Raw genomic sequence first — 19,190 nt, 5'->3', positions numbered from 1 at the left:
AGTTTGTCTATTCAAGCCATGGCTACGCGATTATGTTTCTCTGGATTCGGTAGAATTCTCTGGATTCGGTACAATTAGACAGTATTTTATGGATTAGAGTTGATGACCAGAAAAGTGTTTATATAGCACTAACATATTTACCGCCGGATGGTTCTGTTTCATCGTACTTATGACGAAGACTTCTTTTCGTTGTTAGAGAACAATATCGGTCACTATAGTACTTTAGGTAAGGTGTGTAATTGGAAACCTTAACAGCAGGACTGGCCGGTAACCGGACTATATAACTATAGACGCACTACATGACAGTGTTCATCGGCAACTTGATGGGTTTATTTGTTATCCCCAGGAGCCATGTGACGTCACGCGTAACTCAGAGGACTAACAAGTTACTACGTTTGGTCGTAATCTGCTACAGCTACGTAAATCAACGGGTGTTCAGATCCTGAATGGTCGGACGACAGGTGACCCGGATGGTAAATTAACATTTTGTAATTATAATGGTACTAGTGTTATAGACTACGCAATAACTGATAAAATGTCAATGTCGTCTGTCAAATGTTTTGAAGTAGGTTGTTTCGGTGAACATTCGGATCATGCGCCAATATATCTCATATTGAATTGTCTACTGTCAGAAAACACTCAATGTAATTGTTGTTCTGTTAATGATAAGTATGATACAGTAACTAACAGTGTGGTCAGATGAAGCTAGTAGCAAGGTAACAAACGGCATTTATGATGCTAGACTCTTGATTGAAAGATCTGTTGGCCTGCTTACTGGCTCAAAAGAAAGTATTGATACATGTTTAGAAAATGTTGTGGAATGTACTCGTCCTATTTGATAAATTTTGTCTTTCCAGTGGACAAGTATTGAATTGTTCATGTTCTTGTCATACTATTACCTCTGTAAACAGAGGACCAGATAAGCCTTGGTTTGATAACAATTGTAGATCGTTGTACACAAAATATAAAAGTGCATTATCAGTGTTTAATGGTGAGCGTATTATAGAATTAAAATACTGTTATTATTTAGCAAAGACTTGAGTAACAGATTGAACGACCCTATGTGCATCAACAAATTTCATAAATTATTTCCTACGTTTGAATTGATCGATTGCTAACATTAATTTCAAAATAAAACACTTATAGTTAGTAAATACCAAAAGCTTTCGTTACTGGTTATCTATAAAGGTGTTTATACACTACACTGAGCAACGACACATCATAGCTAAAGATGTAGACAAGACATTTATATTATACAAAAAATGTTCACCAGTAAAAAAGATCCATGACCTTGAAATTGTCCCAGTGACCTTGGCATTAAGACAGTTGACTCCTTGTTAAATTCCAACCAATTTTGCTTCATAATGTCATAACAAAATGTTCATCAGTGAAAATATACAAAATTTGACCTTGACCTTTGACAAAATGACCTTGACCTTTCGTCAAATGACTCCTTGTTTAATTCTGACCAACATGCTTCATAATGTCATAACAAAATGTTCATCGGTGAAAAGATACAAAATTTGACCTTAACCTTTGACCAAATGACCTTGACCTTTGGTCAAATGACTCCTTGTTTAACTCTGACAAACATTGCTTCAAAGTGTCAAAACGAAATGTTCACCAGTGAAAAGATACAAAATGTAACCTTGACCTTTGACCCAGTGACCTTGACCTTTGTTCATTTGATTTCTTGTTAAATCCGACCAACTTTGCTTCAAAGTGTCAGAACAAAATGTTCCCCACTGAAAAGATTCTGAATTTGACCTTAACCTTTGACCCAGTGACCTTGACTTTAAGTCAGTTGACTCTTTGTAAAATTTCAACCAACTTTGCTTCATAATGTCATAACAAAATATTCTTCAGGGAAAATATACAAAATTTGACCTCGACCTTTGACCCAGTGACCTTGACCTTTGGTCAGTTGATACCTTGTTTGATTGTGACGGACGGACGGATGAATTAGTGTAGGGCACCCGCATTTTCGATGCGGGGCCCTGATAACATGGAAGTTATGCCGTGGACAAACTTCGTTATCAAAAATAAACAAAGGGCCATAACTCTGTATATAGTGACGCACGATACCTAATTCCAGTGCACTTTACATCTTCTGTGAGTGATGCATGTATACTTCAAGTTTGATTAAGATATCTTTTAAGGTTTAGAAGTTATGCCGTGGACAAACTTCGGTATTAAAAATAAACTAAGGGCCATAGCTCTGTATATAGTGGGGCATAAAATCTGATTTTAGTGTGAGAAATTCCGTCTTCCCAAGATACATCAAGAAGAAGAAGAACCAGTACTAATACAATATGTCTCCCTTTTTTCGAAGGGGAGACATAATAACACTCGTAAACATTTTTTTTAAATCTACTTACTTGTAAATGTCAGGAGCTATATTTGTTCGCTAGTCCATGGTAAATCCCCACAACAACACGGGGAACCACTTATTATTTTATGTAAATCACAGATTCTTCATATTTACTTCTCACAGGGCTTGGATTAGGAATTTTTAAGGTGGCTCCACACTTTCGCAATTAACCTGCAAAATTCGTTGAAACTTTCAACTTTCATATAATGGTTATGCAACTATGCAGAGTTGATTTTATGAAAATCTAAACATTCCGATAGTTTGGGGACTTTTTTGGGAAAAAATACCTAAAAATTGAGTCAATTTCAATATTTTCCGGTTTTTGTGTGTGTCATTATTCGGAACAATAACAACAATAAAAAAAAAGCATTTCTAATTAATCCTACAAATATTTCATTTATTTCAAAAATGATGGAAATAAATCAAAAATATGATATCAAAATTATCAATTTATTGTTCTTTAATGGAACCAAATTACCCTCAGTCATGCACACTTTGGACATCATTCCACAGTCCGCTAACTCACGGTATACTTATAATTACATGTCAGGTACATATGTGACCAGAGGCTATCGCATGGTATGCCGTTCTCACGTGCACTCACACATGCATTTCATAGGTATCTTGATATTTTACAAAACATTATTTTCACAGAGTAAGTAGACTACATTTGTAAACACGATTTAATCGACAGAGCGAAACTCCCTCAACAGCGAAAATCGTAACGACCTCGAGCTTATGAACTCGTGTAAGCACGTGAGGTTGGTACGTCCGCATTCCATGTGTTTCCTATATGACCTTCTTGAGGTCGTCTGGTCTCATGTCACTGTCTTCCTGTGAGTCTGTTTATGTCTATGAATTGGAAAGCTTTATTCCTGAAATAATTTCCCCGTAAAATCTCGATATCGGGTGTTGACATATCATCACGTGTACTATCGTTTACCAGGGGCCTGTTCGTTTATGCGGAACAACAGGTTTGACCTTTTATAAATGTAACAATTTCGGATATAAATTCTGGCGGACCTGCAAATGTGTATGCAGGCCTTGCAAGGCTTTCTCAAGGCTCGCCTGAAAGCAGCATCAGATTACTAGGTCCGACCTTATTTAATAAACGAACAACAGTGGTCCGATCGGTTTGACCGTTTAAACGAAAGCGGCCGTGTTACTACGATATTGAATGCCCGATACGCAATACGGAAATGACGACACGGTGTACATGCACATTTCGATCATTCCGGAAGTACATTTTTGTACGTCACGAAAATGGACGCTGATGACGATGTGTGGAGCCACCTTAATAGTGTATATATATGTATATTGAAAATTAAACCAAACAGAAAGAGAAAAAAAAAAACAGAAAGAGAAAAAACGTTTTTGGCATGAATGAACGGGTTTACCGTACGTATCAAACAGGTGCCTGGCTATTCATGACTACATGTTTTGTAAATCCAAGCGACTAGAAGAAGAACGAAGACTGAAGAAGGAAGCCTGAAGAGAGAAGACCAGGCAAATTTCGTAGTATGTGCGATCCCCTAGACACTTGCGTTACCTAACGCATGTGTCAAAAATGGCCTTGATCTATTTCAAGGTCACGGGGCCAAATAAGTAAAAAAGAGTAACTTCCGTTATCAAGACAGAAACAAGAACACTTTCTAATCACGACATTACCCAAATATATAAACAGTCATCGATCGTGTTAACACTACTAACCCAAAATCGGTTAGACGATTTACAGGAAAGGACAGGAACGGGCAGAAACGGACAGAAATGGGCAGAAACGGACAGAAACGGGCAAAAACGGGCAGGAACGGGCAGAAACGAACAGAAACGGGCAAAAACGGGCAGGAACTGGCAGAAATCTATTAATTATTATATCCATTAATGGATAAATATATTAGATACGTTTAAGTATCATTATCGGGTATAAGATGTATTTGATAAAAGAATTGCAACGAATTAAGAGTAATGTATTGATATGGATCGGGCAGGAACGGGCGACGATTTACAGGAACGGACAGAAACGGGCGATGATTTACAGGAACGGACAGAAACGGGGCAGGAACGGACTTATTTATATATATTTATTGTATATATTTAATTATCCTAATCGGGTATATTTGATAAAAGACATGATCGGGTCGGAATCGGACTAAAAAAATATATATTTATGTCGTCATTACTTATGATACCTATATTTGTATTATTATATATTTTGTATCGGGTATATCATTTAAACATATACATGCGACTCAAGCAGTTAGAAATATTATAATAAGTCTCACTATATTAATTCTATTCATGTCATAAAATGGTGTTATTAAGATCATATATATAAATTTAACAGGAAATATTTAGAAAATTTAAAATTACTTTTCAAAAATGTTAGTTATTCAATTTTTTTTAAACATAACAGTATCAATTATATAACAATGCTTCAACAAACCTTCAGTTAAATTAAATACTCAAATACTATGAAATTCAAAAGGATATGGATTGTATATGATTCGAAGTCCTTTCAATTACTTTATTACTAAATGACATGAAAACTTGTTGCCTCATTCCGTGTTCAAACTTGATTCGACTGTACTGTATACATATAACCTTGAGTTTGTGACACTAATTAGGAAATAACTTTACATTTACGGGAAAAGGTTATGAAAAGTTGTAACAATTTGTGACCAATACCTTGTTCAGATTTATTCGGAAATGAAATAGTACACAAGCTGATTGAGCTTTATCATAATATTTGTTTGAATATGGAAGAAAAGAAAGATACGTGTATTGTCTTTTGTGACATCTCAAAGGCCTTTGATAGAGTTTGGCACAGAGGTCTAATAGCAAAGCTCCTTCTTACCTTATTTTGATTTCCAAATTCGTTTTATGGTATAAAATGTACATATATGTCTATTGTCGCTATCACATTGTTGTAGTACAATTGTTGAGGAGAGGGCTTTAATAAGTTGTAATAACTTGTGCCCAATCCAACTTGCTTGAATTTTGAAGCAATAAAATATATTTTAATTAAAAAGAAATATGTTGAACAAAAAAAAACGCTCAACAATTCCCAATCACTTGTACGGACCGAGTCCCGCATGATATTGGAAGCAAAGTTGATTGGCACACGAGACGTCTCTGACGAGACAGAGCTTACCAGACACAATGGAAATGTTCAAAGGAAATGTGTTCTATTTTGATGCACGTTCAATAAGACCAGAGAATACAAATTTGAAACGTTTTATTGTGGAAAAAAAATCTGCGTTGCTGTCCGGTGAGATACCATTGAATAATTCATTTTCTCAGCTTCATCAGGAAAGATAATCATATACATGTATGTGTAATTACCCAATCTAAATTGTCCACTCGGCACCCGACGCCAATATTCAAAAGCCACCAAATTAACCGTTCAGCTTATGTGTTACAGGAGGGCGGGGTCACTGATAAGGTGGGGTACTTACCTGGAACGATGATTGGCTTGTGTCGCAGGTGATTGATTCCTAAGAAATTTGCCGACAGAGTCATCAATATACGTTTTTTTTAGAACAAGAAGTCTATTGTTTACTATTACGGAATTAGATAATCAGTTTTGACCACATCGGCCTTTGAAAATTGAAACTTATAGCGTTTCTCTAAAACAGATAAGGCCTATATGTGGTCAAACAATCCAACATATGGACTTCAATATTTATTTACGTAAAACACGTATTTCAATTAACTTATATTTACATATATAATGATAATTAATTTTCAGACTGATGTCCCTTTTTTGAGTTGGAAAATTGCGTATTTTCTTTGAAAGATAGTTAGAAGGTTCCTTTGATTGAACTGTTAAGCGATCACATGGTCTGCACATCAATTAGTACAAGAACAAAGGATTAATTCAACCTTAATGATTTTTTTTAAGATCGTTGACGTGATGGGATTGTAATCTACACATTTACACCAATTAATTCACTCAAAATATATTCATGCTATTTATTAAGAGTTGACTATAAATTTGGTTACATAATGTCATTTCCAATGTTTCATGTGTTATGACATAGCAATAACAATATCAATTATATTAAATGAGAAAGTAACCCAGATACATATTTATTATATATGTAATATATAATTCTCTGAACAACCTTTTTTATAGAATAAAACAGAGACATAGATTGGAAACTCGGCCTGGCAATATATATATACAATTTAGTCTGATCCTGTCCCGTTCCTGTAATTGCAATTCTTTTATTAAATATACCTTATACCCGATAATGATACTTAAATATATCGAATATATATATCTTATTCCCGATAAAAAAGATATAACAATATAAATATATATATATTATTAATTTAGTCCGAATCTGACCCGAGTATGTAATTGCATTTTTTTAATCAAATATACCTTATACCCGATAAGGATAATTATATACAATAAATATAGAGTAATAAGTCCGATCCTGCCCCGTTTCTATCCGTTCCTGTAAATCGTCGCCCGTTTCTGTCCGTTCCTGTAAATCGTTGCCCGTTCCTGCCCGATCCATATCAATACAATACTCTTAATTCGTTGCAATTCTTTTATCAAATAGATCTTATACCCGATAAAAAATATATAATAACATAAATATAGGTCTCATGATTATATTTATAACGACATAAATGTATATATAGATATAATTTATTCCGATTCTGCACCGATCATGTAATTACAATCCTTTTACCAAATATATCTTATACCCGATAATGATACTTAAATGTATCTATTATATATATCCATTAATGGATATAATAATTAATAGATTTATTTTCTGCCCGTTCCTGCCCGTTTCTGTCCGTTTCTACTGTTTCCTGCCCGTTTCTGCGCGTTCCTGCCCATTCCATGCATAACAGGCTAGCCGAAGCCTAACTTTATAGTGAAGAATTCATCTTGAAATCGTGAGATTGTGAATTCAAGGAATAAAAAGATAAAAATGTGAATAAATACTGTCTATAATCACGGACTTAGATAATCTAATTCCGTGCTATAATCTACACTGAGACTTAGTTAAAATCAAAATATACAAAAGCATAGTTTGTGCAGTATGATATATAATATACGTCTACGTGCTGCAAGCAAAACGTGAAAAAACCTGCGCGAAAATAGACCGCCGGGTAGCCAGAGTTTCCTCTGGCCCATACCACGGACTTAGATCTAATTCCGTGCCCATACACCAGACTTTGATATTTTGTCTGTCAAAATGTCGAAGTCTGCAGGTATCGGGACCCAGATGAAACTCTGACTGATCACTCCAACTCAAAACATAAAATCTACTAATAGTACTCTTTTACATGTTAAGAGGCTAAAAGATATGGGCTGTGAAGTTTTTAAAATACTACACAAGATTTCTCCTAATTATATACGTGATTTAGTAAACTAAGGGAATCTGCTTATGATCTTAGAAGGGACTTCACAGTCAGCATCCCATCTGTAAAAACTACAAGGTATGGGCAGAAATCCTTCTCGTTTGAGGCGGTCCGGGTGTGGAACAGTCTTCCAAATGAATTGCGGAGATGTGAATACTTCCCAAAATTCCGGAGGCTGGTCCACACCTGGGATGGTCCCATCTGTACATGTTCCATCTGCACAAAGATGAAGGATTGATTTTTGGTTCTAGGTTGTGTTGTTTTTTTGGTGGTTTTTTTTGTTCTTATTGCTCCAGAAATAGTTGTCATGCATAAGTTTTAGTTCTTATAGTGATGCTTTACTTTCTTTTGTGTAATTTTTCTTTTATGCTGTAAATTCCTAAATATTGTTTCATAAATATATGCATTGTTGTTTTAGATTATGCTATATTAGCATGTATTCTGTCAATTTTTAGTTTTTGCCATATTGGCATATATGTACATTATACTTAAACGTCTCTTAAATTAATTTATATGCTGCACTATGATGAGCTTTATGTTCGCATGACCTTTAATTACCGTGCTATTTTACCTTTTATTCAACCATCTGTGATGCATGCCACCTTTGTGATATTTTATTGTTTTTATTAATTATGATTGTTAAAATAGTCGTAAGAATAGCTCTTCTGAGCTAAAGTTGCATTGTTACAAACACGACACTAAATAAAAATTCTTGTATCTTGTAACTCGATTTTATTTGATCTGTTTTATGTTATTCAGGTGTATGATTTATCTATATTTGTCATTATACGCTATTTTCACTGATCAAATATGTGTGGTAATATGATGTTTTACCTAAAATAATACAAATGTTTGGCTCAACCACAGGGTCACGTTACAAATGTCTGAAATACACATATGCTATATATACTGATACGGACCACAACACACATAAACATACACAAGGGAAGTGTATGTTTATGTGTGTTGTGACCCGTATCAGTATAGCATATGTGTATTTCAGATATTTGTAACGTGACCCTGTGGCTCAACCGGGGGCAAACCGAAGTTCGATTTCCGGAAAGTCGTAAGCCGATATCTTATTTGTAGATTAGTACGATCCATAATGGCCGCGACCAGGTGTAATGGTCCTGGCACTTTCTGCAAATTGCTGTCGAGAAAAAGCTCATTTATACAAACATTGTTGTACAGATATGCCAGCACAGATAGTTTAAAAATGGGTAAGTTAAGTATAAAATAGATGGAACTTAAGCGAAAACCTTGATTATTATAACGAACACTAACAGTTTCACGATCTATCGCGACTAGGTATATCTCAGTTTTTGAATTCTATATCCCAGAAAGTCTTGCTAAATGGAACAAAATCGGATAGCTGTCCTGTTCTGTGTCCTCTCGGGGGTCCCTCATTGGACAGTTCTCGGCCCTTTCCTATTTTTGGTGTACATAAATGATATTGTCGACTCAGTTTCATGTAAATATAAAACTATAGGCCTATATGCTTATGACTGTCTATTATATACATAAATAAACTCTATTGAAGACTTTGCTAAGTTGAACAATGACCTTAAGTCTTTAGAAAAATGTGAAGAAAAGTGGCAAATGAAGTTTAATAGCAATAAATGTTCTTTTATTAAAGTATCGTGAACAAAAGAAACACCATTAATTATAATTATACCCTTCATAATCAGATTTTAGAAAATGTAGATACTAACAAATATCTTGGTGTCATTTTCAGGTCCGACCTAATTTAGGGCAAACACATTCAATCAGTGACCAACAAGGCCAATAAGACCTTGGGCTTTCTACGTCTTCATGTTCTAGGAAAGTTAAATCACAGGCATACACTACTCTTGTAAGACCAGTTTTTCGAATATGCCTCAACTTGTTGGGATCCCTATTCCATCAACCACATACAACAATTAGACAATGTACAACGTAGAGCATCGAGATACACTTTTAATGAGTACAGGTCTGTAGATCCAGGCTGTATTGCAAACATGATGAAATCATTAGATTGGAAATCTTTATCGCAAAGAAGGGCAAAAGCTAGATTGTCAATGCTATGCAAGATCTTGCATAACATCGTTAAAATTAACCCATCATCATACTGGACATCAGGTGACAGACGAACAAGGGGGCACCTAAAATAAACACAATATCTACCGCAAAAGACGCCTACAAATTGTCTTTTTTCCCCCCAAGAACTATTATCACCTGGAACTCATTACCAATGTTACTGGCCCTTAGTGAGGAAATACCTTCTTTCAAATCTTCACTTGAAGGTTACCACCAGTCTCTTTACTAATTTTGCATCCTTGTTATTTACAAGTTTTAATATAATACCTAAAAATTACAAAAAAATCTTCAAAAGCATATATACATGTCACCACTGGAGTCTGTGTTGATGTATCAACAATATACACATTATGGTTCAACAAGCCCCCTACAAATTGTAATAGTCACCCTAAATGTCAACCCCCTGGCAAGTCATACTCAAATACCCTCATCAATGTTCGGAATATATATATATATTGAATTTGTACATGAGCTACTAAAAAGGTACATAACAAGGTAAACAAAATCGAAATACGGCATTAAGGCTGATGTAATTATAAAAGTTGCTTACAAGATTTATAACATGTCAATCTCTTAAGCGACCCAACTGAATGTTACGAAATGACATGTTATTTGAAGATCTATTATATATCTAGGTCATGCGGGGCTTTATTTCTCTTTACTATGCGAGGAGAAATATTCCAGCCTCACAAGAAGATGATTGTTGCTATGGAAAAAGTACAAAAATCATGGTAAAAACGTAACATATTTTACCGGCATATATATATGCGCGTAAAACCATAGACCTTTGACCATAAACACTACTTAAACTTCATATAAAATGTCCTTCTCAGGGTTGCCAACCTCTTAGGAGCCCAGTGTGGGAGATCTCCGACCACTGGGTTTTACAATGTGTGAGACTTTTGACGGCGTCGCGGCGTAACGTCGTTTTGGGTGTTAAGATAACATTTACAAATGTATCGAACAAATCCTGGCTTTCTCTGACTACTATAACATCTGCATTGTTGATATTTTCACTTCAAGATCTTTGTAGGAAAATAAAACAAAACAATTTTTGCAGATATATAAAAGATTTTTATTTATCACACAAAAACTGACATCAGAAATGCAACACATTATATAATCAAAGGCCTTTCTTGTAACGATTCCACCCTTGGCTAGAACAGGTACGTGTACCAGTCTTTTTTTTTCTGTATTTCCATGAACTGTTAAAAAACCCCCAGTTCGTATCAAAAGTAAGAACTTTACCATAGTAACATGAAAAAGTTCATGACATGAAAGTTAAAAAAAATATGATAATTTGACAGTGGAAAAATATCTTACAATTACTTCTGGCTACTATCCTAAGCAACAAATAACAGTTAGACCCTTAGCATTTATACCACATTTGCAATCCGATTTGTTGCATGATTATGTATTGGACTACCTACGTACTATGTCTATCCAACATGCCAAAGCACTTCCCGAAACGATTACTCGTTATTTTTTCATCGCATCAGATTAAAATTGTTTATTACTACAAGTCTCTGGTGTGTTAAATCATGTACACCACTTTACTGCAAAAAATAACTTCGAACTTTTCATCAGCCATTAGCGACTGTCTGTTCGTGATGCAAGAATCGTTTTCTCTTAATCCTTGTGAAGGCCCGACCTAAAATCAGAATATTTTCGAATGCGTGAGATTTATGGCTCACGTGGCGTGAGGCATGATTATGCGTGAGTAAGGTCGTCTCAGCGTGACGAATGCATGAGATTTTGACTCACGCCGTGAGAGTTTGCAACCCTGCCTTTCTTAACATTCAATGTTTTTATAAAAGAGCTAGATTTGTTATAAACATTATTGTACTTTTCAGCTTCAATGTTTATAACATGTCTAGTGAATTCATATTATCACAGAATGTTATCAAATAGCACATCATCTAAAGTTCATTTATCGATTAGTTATTTATCAAGGCAAAGTTTTTTAACAAAGGACCATAACTCCTTAAAAAGGGTCGAAATAAACAAACACTACCCTTTCATTAGGCTGATACACGGCATCAGGGGATAATTACCATATCAGTAAACTTTCATTGAAATCAGCCAAGTAGTTCATGAGGCAGACAAAGTTTTTTTTCAACAAAGGGCCATAACTCCTTATGACCATACTAAATGGATGCACAATGTCGGGAGGGGGGGGGGGGGGGGGGTGGTTATCTGTAATCTTTCTTTGAAATTGGCCCCATAGTTTTGGAGTTGTCTGGACATATATTTTTCAACAAAGGGCCATTACTCCGTAAAAAAAAGGGTCAGATTGAAACTTAATACCTGGATGCACAACATCAGATGGTAGTTATCATGATATCTGAAAACTTTCGTTGAAATTGACCACTTAGTTTTGGAGGACATATCTGGACAAGGATTTATCAACAAAGGGCCATATACCTTTGTAAAAAAAAAGGCAGAATGGAAAAAATAATACCTTGATGCACAGGTGGTAGTTATCATATCTAGAAACTTTCGTTGAAATTGGTCCAATACTTTAGAAGGAGTTGTCTAGACAAATATACATAATATTGCCCCCAAAAAAGGTCACGGCACAGTGTTGTATCTTTGAGCAAGATACTTTACTCAGCTTGTTCCAGTCTACTCAGCTGTAAATGAGTACATGGCTGGGTAGTGCTGGAATTGTTGAATGCTCTGTGAGTGCCGAAATGGCAGCACTGTCTGTATGCTCCCCAGGGAGTTGAGGAAGATTTTGGTTCCCTATAACCACGGATACTAATTTGTGAACCGTTTTCAGACGACCTTCGAACTAGGTTGTGATAAAGCGGTATACAAGAACCTCAAATCATTATTATATGTATTTATGAGGGTTTTCATTTTGTTAAGTTTCTGCAGAGACATAATTGTTCGTTTATAAATGTTTTCAACAGCATTTTATGCTAGGAAGGATGAAATTGACCAATGTTACATAGTGCTAAAAGTAGGGAGAGCCACAATCATAAAACATGATATTTAAAACATAAGTGCAAAGCTTGTGAAAGCGAGTCTAACTTAATTAATAAAATAATCAGATTTTTCTTTTCTTCACCGTTTTTCTGGGGAGAGTGTTGGTCTATTTGAAAAGAATACATGCGCCGCCTGCATGGTCTATTGTCCATTAACCAATGAAAACTAGCATTACATCGCAAATGTGTCAGAAATAAAGATAACCTCTGTTCTGAATCCAGATTTTGCACCCTCGGGTAGAATTTCAATACCACTCATACCAAAATATGATATAGTGCATGCACTATGACTTTTTGTCCTAATTTTGTTTTTTTCTGTTGCAGTTAAGCTTCAAAGTGACAAGTTGGAAGAGAGACGGACTCAAATTAAAGTGAACAAACGAACAAATATAAAGCCTAACAATGTCAAATCAACAGATTCAGAAGATATACATGTATATAGAAAGGATAGAAAAATGGAAAATAGGAAGAAAAACAATGGACAGCATGCACCGTCATTCTGGAAAATGATTGAGAGGAGATTGGTGGAGGCAAAGACACATTATGTAATAACTAAAACAAATCTACAAAAATTGGACGCAGGGACCCTGAAAAGTTTAGAAGGAATCCATGTAAGTATGAGTAAAGTTAGCAATATACAGTAACATACAATAGTCATGGGTGATATTTTATGTAAAATTAGTAACTCTTGCATTATAGGTATCAAAATGTCAACAAAAATCAGCTCTTTAACTGTCATAAACATCATGATGTGCACAATGTACGTAGGCTTCATAAGTTTCAAGGGGAAAAAATGCATTTGGTTTGAGAGTACATTTTTGACATTTACAATCTGTGTCTACATAAAAAAGCTAGAGCTCTTTAATACATGTAGTCGATTTTTGTACTCAGCACATTTGTAAATACTGTGAAAAATCCACCAAATGAGTACTTCTGAAACCAAATAGGTAATGCCTAATTTCAGATAAGTTCATATCTGTGGGGGTCAAATTTTGGGTTAAAAATCATGTTTTGTAGTGTTTTGATGTGATAATCATGGTTTTCACAATACTGAAATCTAGGGAAAACATATCTTACAAATGTACATGTATTTATTATGTAGTTCATTAGTTCATAAATATAAATAATACCTATAAAAACAATTGACAAGATTTTCTTTGTACATTGTACCTCAATCCCTAGGAAAGAAAATCTTGCCAATATATTTTTCAGAAGACATATTTGGTCTGAAGCATCTGGGGGTGAAGGGGAACCAATTTTGTATAAACCGTGGGTCTGGCCCCCGAGGGGCCTGAGGGGTGGGTCCAAATATGGGGAACACAGCAAATTCTTTAAAATCCTTCTTATTCTGCAGGAATAAAAGGATTTTTTTCCATATTTGGTCTGAAGCATCCTTGGGTGAAGGGGAACCAATTTTGTATAAACTGTGGGTCTGGCCCCCCAGGGGCCTGAGGGGCGGGGCCAAAAGGAGGCAATTGGGCTATATTAATTTAAGCGACTTCTCTGGAACTAAGAGATGGATATCAACCATATTTGACTGGAAGCATCCTTTTGTAGTTGAGATTCAAAATTTTACCAATGGTTGGGCTGACCCCACCAGGGGGCTGTGAGGTGGGGCCAAAAGTTGCAATATGGCTAGATTGCTACAAATGACTTCTGTAGAACTATGCACTGGATATCAACCATATTTGACTGGAAGCATCCTTAGGTGGTGGGGATTCAAAATTGTACAAATGGTTGGGCTGACCTCCCAGGGGGCAGAGCCAAAAGGGGGCAATTTGGCTATATTGCTACAAATGACTTCTGTAGAATAATGCCATGGATATTGATCATATTTGGTCAGAAGTATTCATGGGAGGCAGGGATTCAAAATTGTACAAATTTTGGCGCTGGCCCCCCTGTGCTAAGGGGTGGGGCCAAAAAAGTTTATTACATGGAAATGGTTGAGATCTCCACCATATAGCCATACCTACATTTGCTGAGTATAAATTAAAGAGATGAATGCACATATGATTCCAGGATGGCCTTGAGGTCTGCCCCACCCTTGGAGACTTAACCCCTGGGTCATAACTTTGAAATGGTTAAGATCCCCACCCCAAAACTATATATACAATTGTTGGGCATAAAGAGACGAATGCAGTCATGATGTTAGATTTGACCCCAGGGTCTGGGGTTGGGGTCTGGCATATTCCCTTGGGTCTCATTTTGAGAATATTTTGCCATGATTGCTTAGATATCCAGGTGAGTGATACAGGCCCTCTGGGCCTCTTGTTTTGTTTACAGGTTGATTATCTAGTTACCCATTTCCATCTGTTTTACCTTATTTTATCAATCTGTTCATTTGGTAGTATCATGATTGTAAACATTCTGGCTTTTACAAATTTTGCTGACCAAAAAATGATTTCACAACGTGTCAATTTCTCCCAAGTTAACAATAAAATCAAATTCCCCAAACAGTCAAGAAAACACTACCATCTCTAGATCTGTTGCTATATACGATTGTCTTACACATATGATATATGACTATAACTTAATTGAGTTTCATTGATATAACTATATTCATGATTTATAATAGATGATGAATGGTACTAAGTGGATAGTGAATATTGTGAAACAGACTTATTACCTGGGTAACCCAATCCCATAAAACAAAATGTCTGCCATGTCTTCTGATTTAAGCTGAGATCTTTAAGATCCAAACTTTTTTCTTCTGGTCTGATTTTGTTATATACTTGATAGTACATGTAACTGGTATTTGTCAGATTATAAACATGCATACCTCTGTATTAACAATACTTCAAAATTCAAAACGATTGCTGTTGGTTCTGCTCGGGGAATATGTAGGATATATATATATTTATGAATAGTTTTTTTGCCATTGATGATGTATACAAGAAACTCGAAAATAAGTAGGTAGTACATCTCAGAAACAAATTCATTGCGGGGGGTAAACTGGAATTGGGTTGTCCGTCCGTCTGTGGACGCAATGTAGTACATGGATGGACTTCAATGAAATTTGCTGTTAACAATCCTTGCAGCTTGGAGAGGTGCGTAAAGTACTTTTCACTTTTTACAAAGTTATGGCCCTTGGTTCATAAACCTTCTCTAGAACATGACATTGTATAGAAAACGCAAGAACTTTTTTTATTTTTTATTCATTTCCTTCCAAATTTGGTATGGTAATACTAGAAGCAAAAATGGTTATATATATAACAGTTTTTTTGTCAGGTTTCAGCTTACGACGTTTTGAAAGGTCAAAAGTCGCGAATGAATTATGTTACTGAAATGGTTAAATATCTAGGAATCTACTCTACTGACAGCTTCCATGGTCATGGGGTCAGAGGTCAAAGGTTACGAATGAATTAAGTTACCGAAATGGCTAATTATACATATCTTGGAAACTGTAGGTATTTTGTATATGCATATACATAAGAGTATCGTAGCCAATTATGCAGGCATATTATGACAAACTTCCAAGGTCATGATGTCAAAGGTCATGGTTATGGCAGAAATGATAGGTATTTTGTATACACATACCTTGGAGTAAATGTAGCATTGATGCAAGCTTCATTATGACAAAGTTCCGAGGTCTTTGAGTCAAAGGTCACAGTAGTGGTGTTTGTCTTTTCCATCGGTCTGACGATATGGCATATAATCCTTTACCTTTCTATATGTATTTAGCTCACCTGGCCTGAAGGGCCAAGTGTGTTTATGGCATTGTGCGTCCGTTCGGCGTCAGCGTTTTACTTAAAACAACTTCTTCTGAATAACCAAGAGGCCCAGGCTGATGATATTTGCCCAGGAGCATGCTGGGATGAAGGCCTACCAAGCTTGTTCAAATGAACGACTTTTGCCCATTTTCAAGGTCACAGGGGTTAAATATATTAAAATATATTAAAATCTTGAAACAACTTCTGAATAACCAGAAGGACCAGGATGATGATATTTGGCCAGAAGCATGTGGGGATGAAGGGCTACTAATTGCAAGTTTGTTCAAATGAATGACCTTCATCTGTATTCAAGGTCACAGTGGTCAATTGTCTTGAAAACCTTTAAACAACTTCTTTTGTATAAACAAAAGGTCCAGGGTGATGATATTTGACCAGGAGCATGCTGGGATGAAGGCCTACCAAGCTTGTTCAAATGAATGACCTTTGCCTATTTTCAAGGTCACAGGGGTAAAATATATTGAAATATTTAAACAACTTCTTCTGAATAACCAGAAGGACCAGGATGATGATATTTGGCCAGAAGCATGTGGGGATGAAGGGCTAACAAGTTTGTTCAAATGAATGACCTTTGCCCATTTTCAAGGTCACAGGGGTAAAATATATTGAAATATTTAAACAAATTCTTTTGTATAACCAAAAGGTCCAGGGTGATGATATTTTGCCAGAAGGATGTTGGCATGAAGGGCTACCAAGTTTGTTAAAATGACTGACCTTCATCTATATTCAAGGTCACAGGTGTCAAATATGTTGAAATCTTTAAATGACTTTTTCTTAATAACTAAAGCATACAGTGTGATTGCTTGTTGATGTAAATGACTGTGACACACTTTCATGGTCACATTTGATCCATAGTGCATACATCTTTAAAAGTCCTTTTCTCAATAAACACAAGGTCTAAGGTGATGATATTTGGCATGTTGCATTCTGGGAGGAAGGGCTATTAAGTTTGTTCAACTTAATGTCCATGTTTGACTTTCAAGGTCACAGGGGTCAAATTTGTTTTAATCGTTAAACAGGTTCTTCTGAATGACTTGAAGTCAAGACACTGATACATGTACTTTGTTTATAGCTTTATTTTAGTCCACTTTTAAGGTTACAATTGTGAGACTAATACCAGGTGAGCGATGCAGGCCCATTTGGCCTCATGTTTCCTTTGTTTATTTAGCTCCTATAGGGGCAACAAGCAGCCATAATTTGGGGGGTATAAGTTAGCCCATAGGCGACAGTTCTAGTTATGGTATGTTTTAAAGAAGTTATTAAATATTCGTACTGAGAATTTTTGAACACTTTTGGGCTGATTTCCAAAGAAGCTCAGTGAGCAATTTAAGGCCCTGTTTTTAGCTCACCTGCCCGAAGGGCAAGTGAGCTTATGTCATGGTGAGGCGTTCGTCGTCTGTTCGTTGTCGTCCGTCAACTTTTCCTTTAAACGACTTCTTCTAAAGAACGAACAGGCATAGAGTCATGATATTTGACTGAAAGCTTTGCTGGTAGGAGCCCGACAAAGTTTGAGAATGAAAATGACCTTGACTTACACAGGGGTCAAATGTGTCAAACACTTCAAACGGCTTCTTCTTAAGAACTTAAAGGTATTGAATCTTCAAATTTGACTGGTGGCTTCCTGGGATAGAGTCCAACAAAGTTTGAGAATGAAAATGACCCTTGACTTACTTTCAAGGTCACAGTGGTCAAATATGTCAAACGCTTCGAAAGACTTCTTCTGAAGAACTAAGAGGTATAGAATCTTATATTTGGCTAATGACTTCCAAAGGGCCAAGTGAGCTTAGCTGTGGTGCAGCGTCCGTTGTTAGTCCGTCCGTCCGTCCGTTGTCCTGCATCAATATTTAACTTTAAACAACTTCTTCTTAACCCTTAGGCTGCTACGCACGGCATATGTCGATTTGAAAAGTCAGGTTGTCAGTGCTATGCACGGCATTTGCCGTTTCTTGGTCTGTAGGTTTTGATCATTAGCCAGGAAGTATGAAGTCGGGTTGTTGCTATACCAAACCTGAACGTGTATAGTAGAAGGCTTCTGATTGGTTGTTTTGTCATTACTTTCGATATTCCCGGCAGTGTACCCGAGTAATGACCAAAGGTGTGCAAGAGAATTTCAAATCGCAAAAAAGTCATAAAAATGGCGGACGTGTAGATTGAAGCGATGAAAATGATGGCACTGACGACCCGACTTTTCAAAACGGCATATGCCGTGCGTAGCGTAGCAGCCTAAGGGTTAACAAACATGAAATTGTATTTGTGTCTTCTGGTTATTTGTACAACATGAACTTTTTAGGTCACCTGAGACAAAGTCTCAAGTGACCTATTGCGATCGCCTTTTGTCCGTCGTCCGTCCTCCGTCCGTAAACAATTTACATTTTTGACTTCTTCTCCAAAACCCCTGAACCAATTTCAATGAAATTTTGCAGGGACCTTCCATGGACAAAGGTCAACAAAACTAGTTGCCGGTTTAGTCCTACGCCCCCAGGGACCTGAGGGGCGGGGCCAAAAGGGGTCAAATTGACTAAAATTTCAAAAATCTTCTTCTCCAAAACCCCTGAACCAATTGCAATGAAATTTTGCAGGGACCTTCCATGGACAAAGGTCAACAAAAATAGTTGCCGGTTTAGTCCTACGCCCCCAGGG

The 19,190-nt window shown here is 36.3% G+C and overlaps 1 protein-coding gene across 2 annotated transcripts in view; it reads left to right on the top strand.

Moving 5' to 3' along the window:
* The first annotated feature begins 8,717 nt into the window (after positions 1-8,717).
* LOC110451081 (poly(A) RNA polymerase cid11-like) overlaps positions 8,718-19,190 on the top strand; it is a 48,433-nt gene continuing 37,960 nt past the window's right edge. Inside the window, exons 1-2 of one of the 2 annotated variants that reach the window (XM_021498938.1) lie at positions 8,718-8,822; positions 13,147-13,433. In XM_021498938.1, coding sequence (XP_021354613.1) covers positions 8,747-8,822; positions 13,147-13,433 — 363 coding nt within the window. In that variant the 5' untranslated portion in view covers positions 8,718-8,746. Of the gene's footprint in view, positions 8,977-13,146; positions 13,434-19,190 lie in introns of both variants that reach the window. The other variant, XM_021498937.1, reaches the window with a different exon arrangement.

This window comes from Mizuhopecten yessoensis, unplaced genomic scaffold (genome assembly GCF_002113885.1).
Source record: "Mizuhopecten yessoensis strain PY_sf001 unplaced genomic scaffold, ASM211388v2 scaffold5789, whole genome shotgun sequence".
Taxonomy (NCBI): domain Eukaryota; kingdom Metazoa; phylum Mollusca; class Bivalvia; order Pectinida; family Pectinidae; genus Mizuhopecten; species Mizuhopecten yessoensis.
The sequence above is the reverse complement of the archived record's forward strand: the minus strand, read 5'-3'. Positions and strand labels throughout refer to the sequence as shown.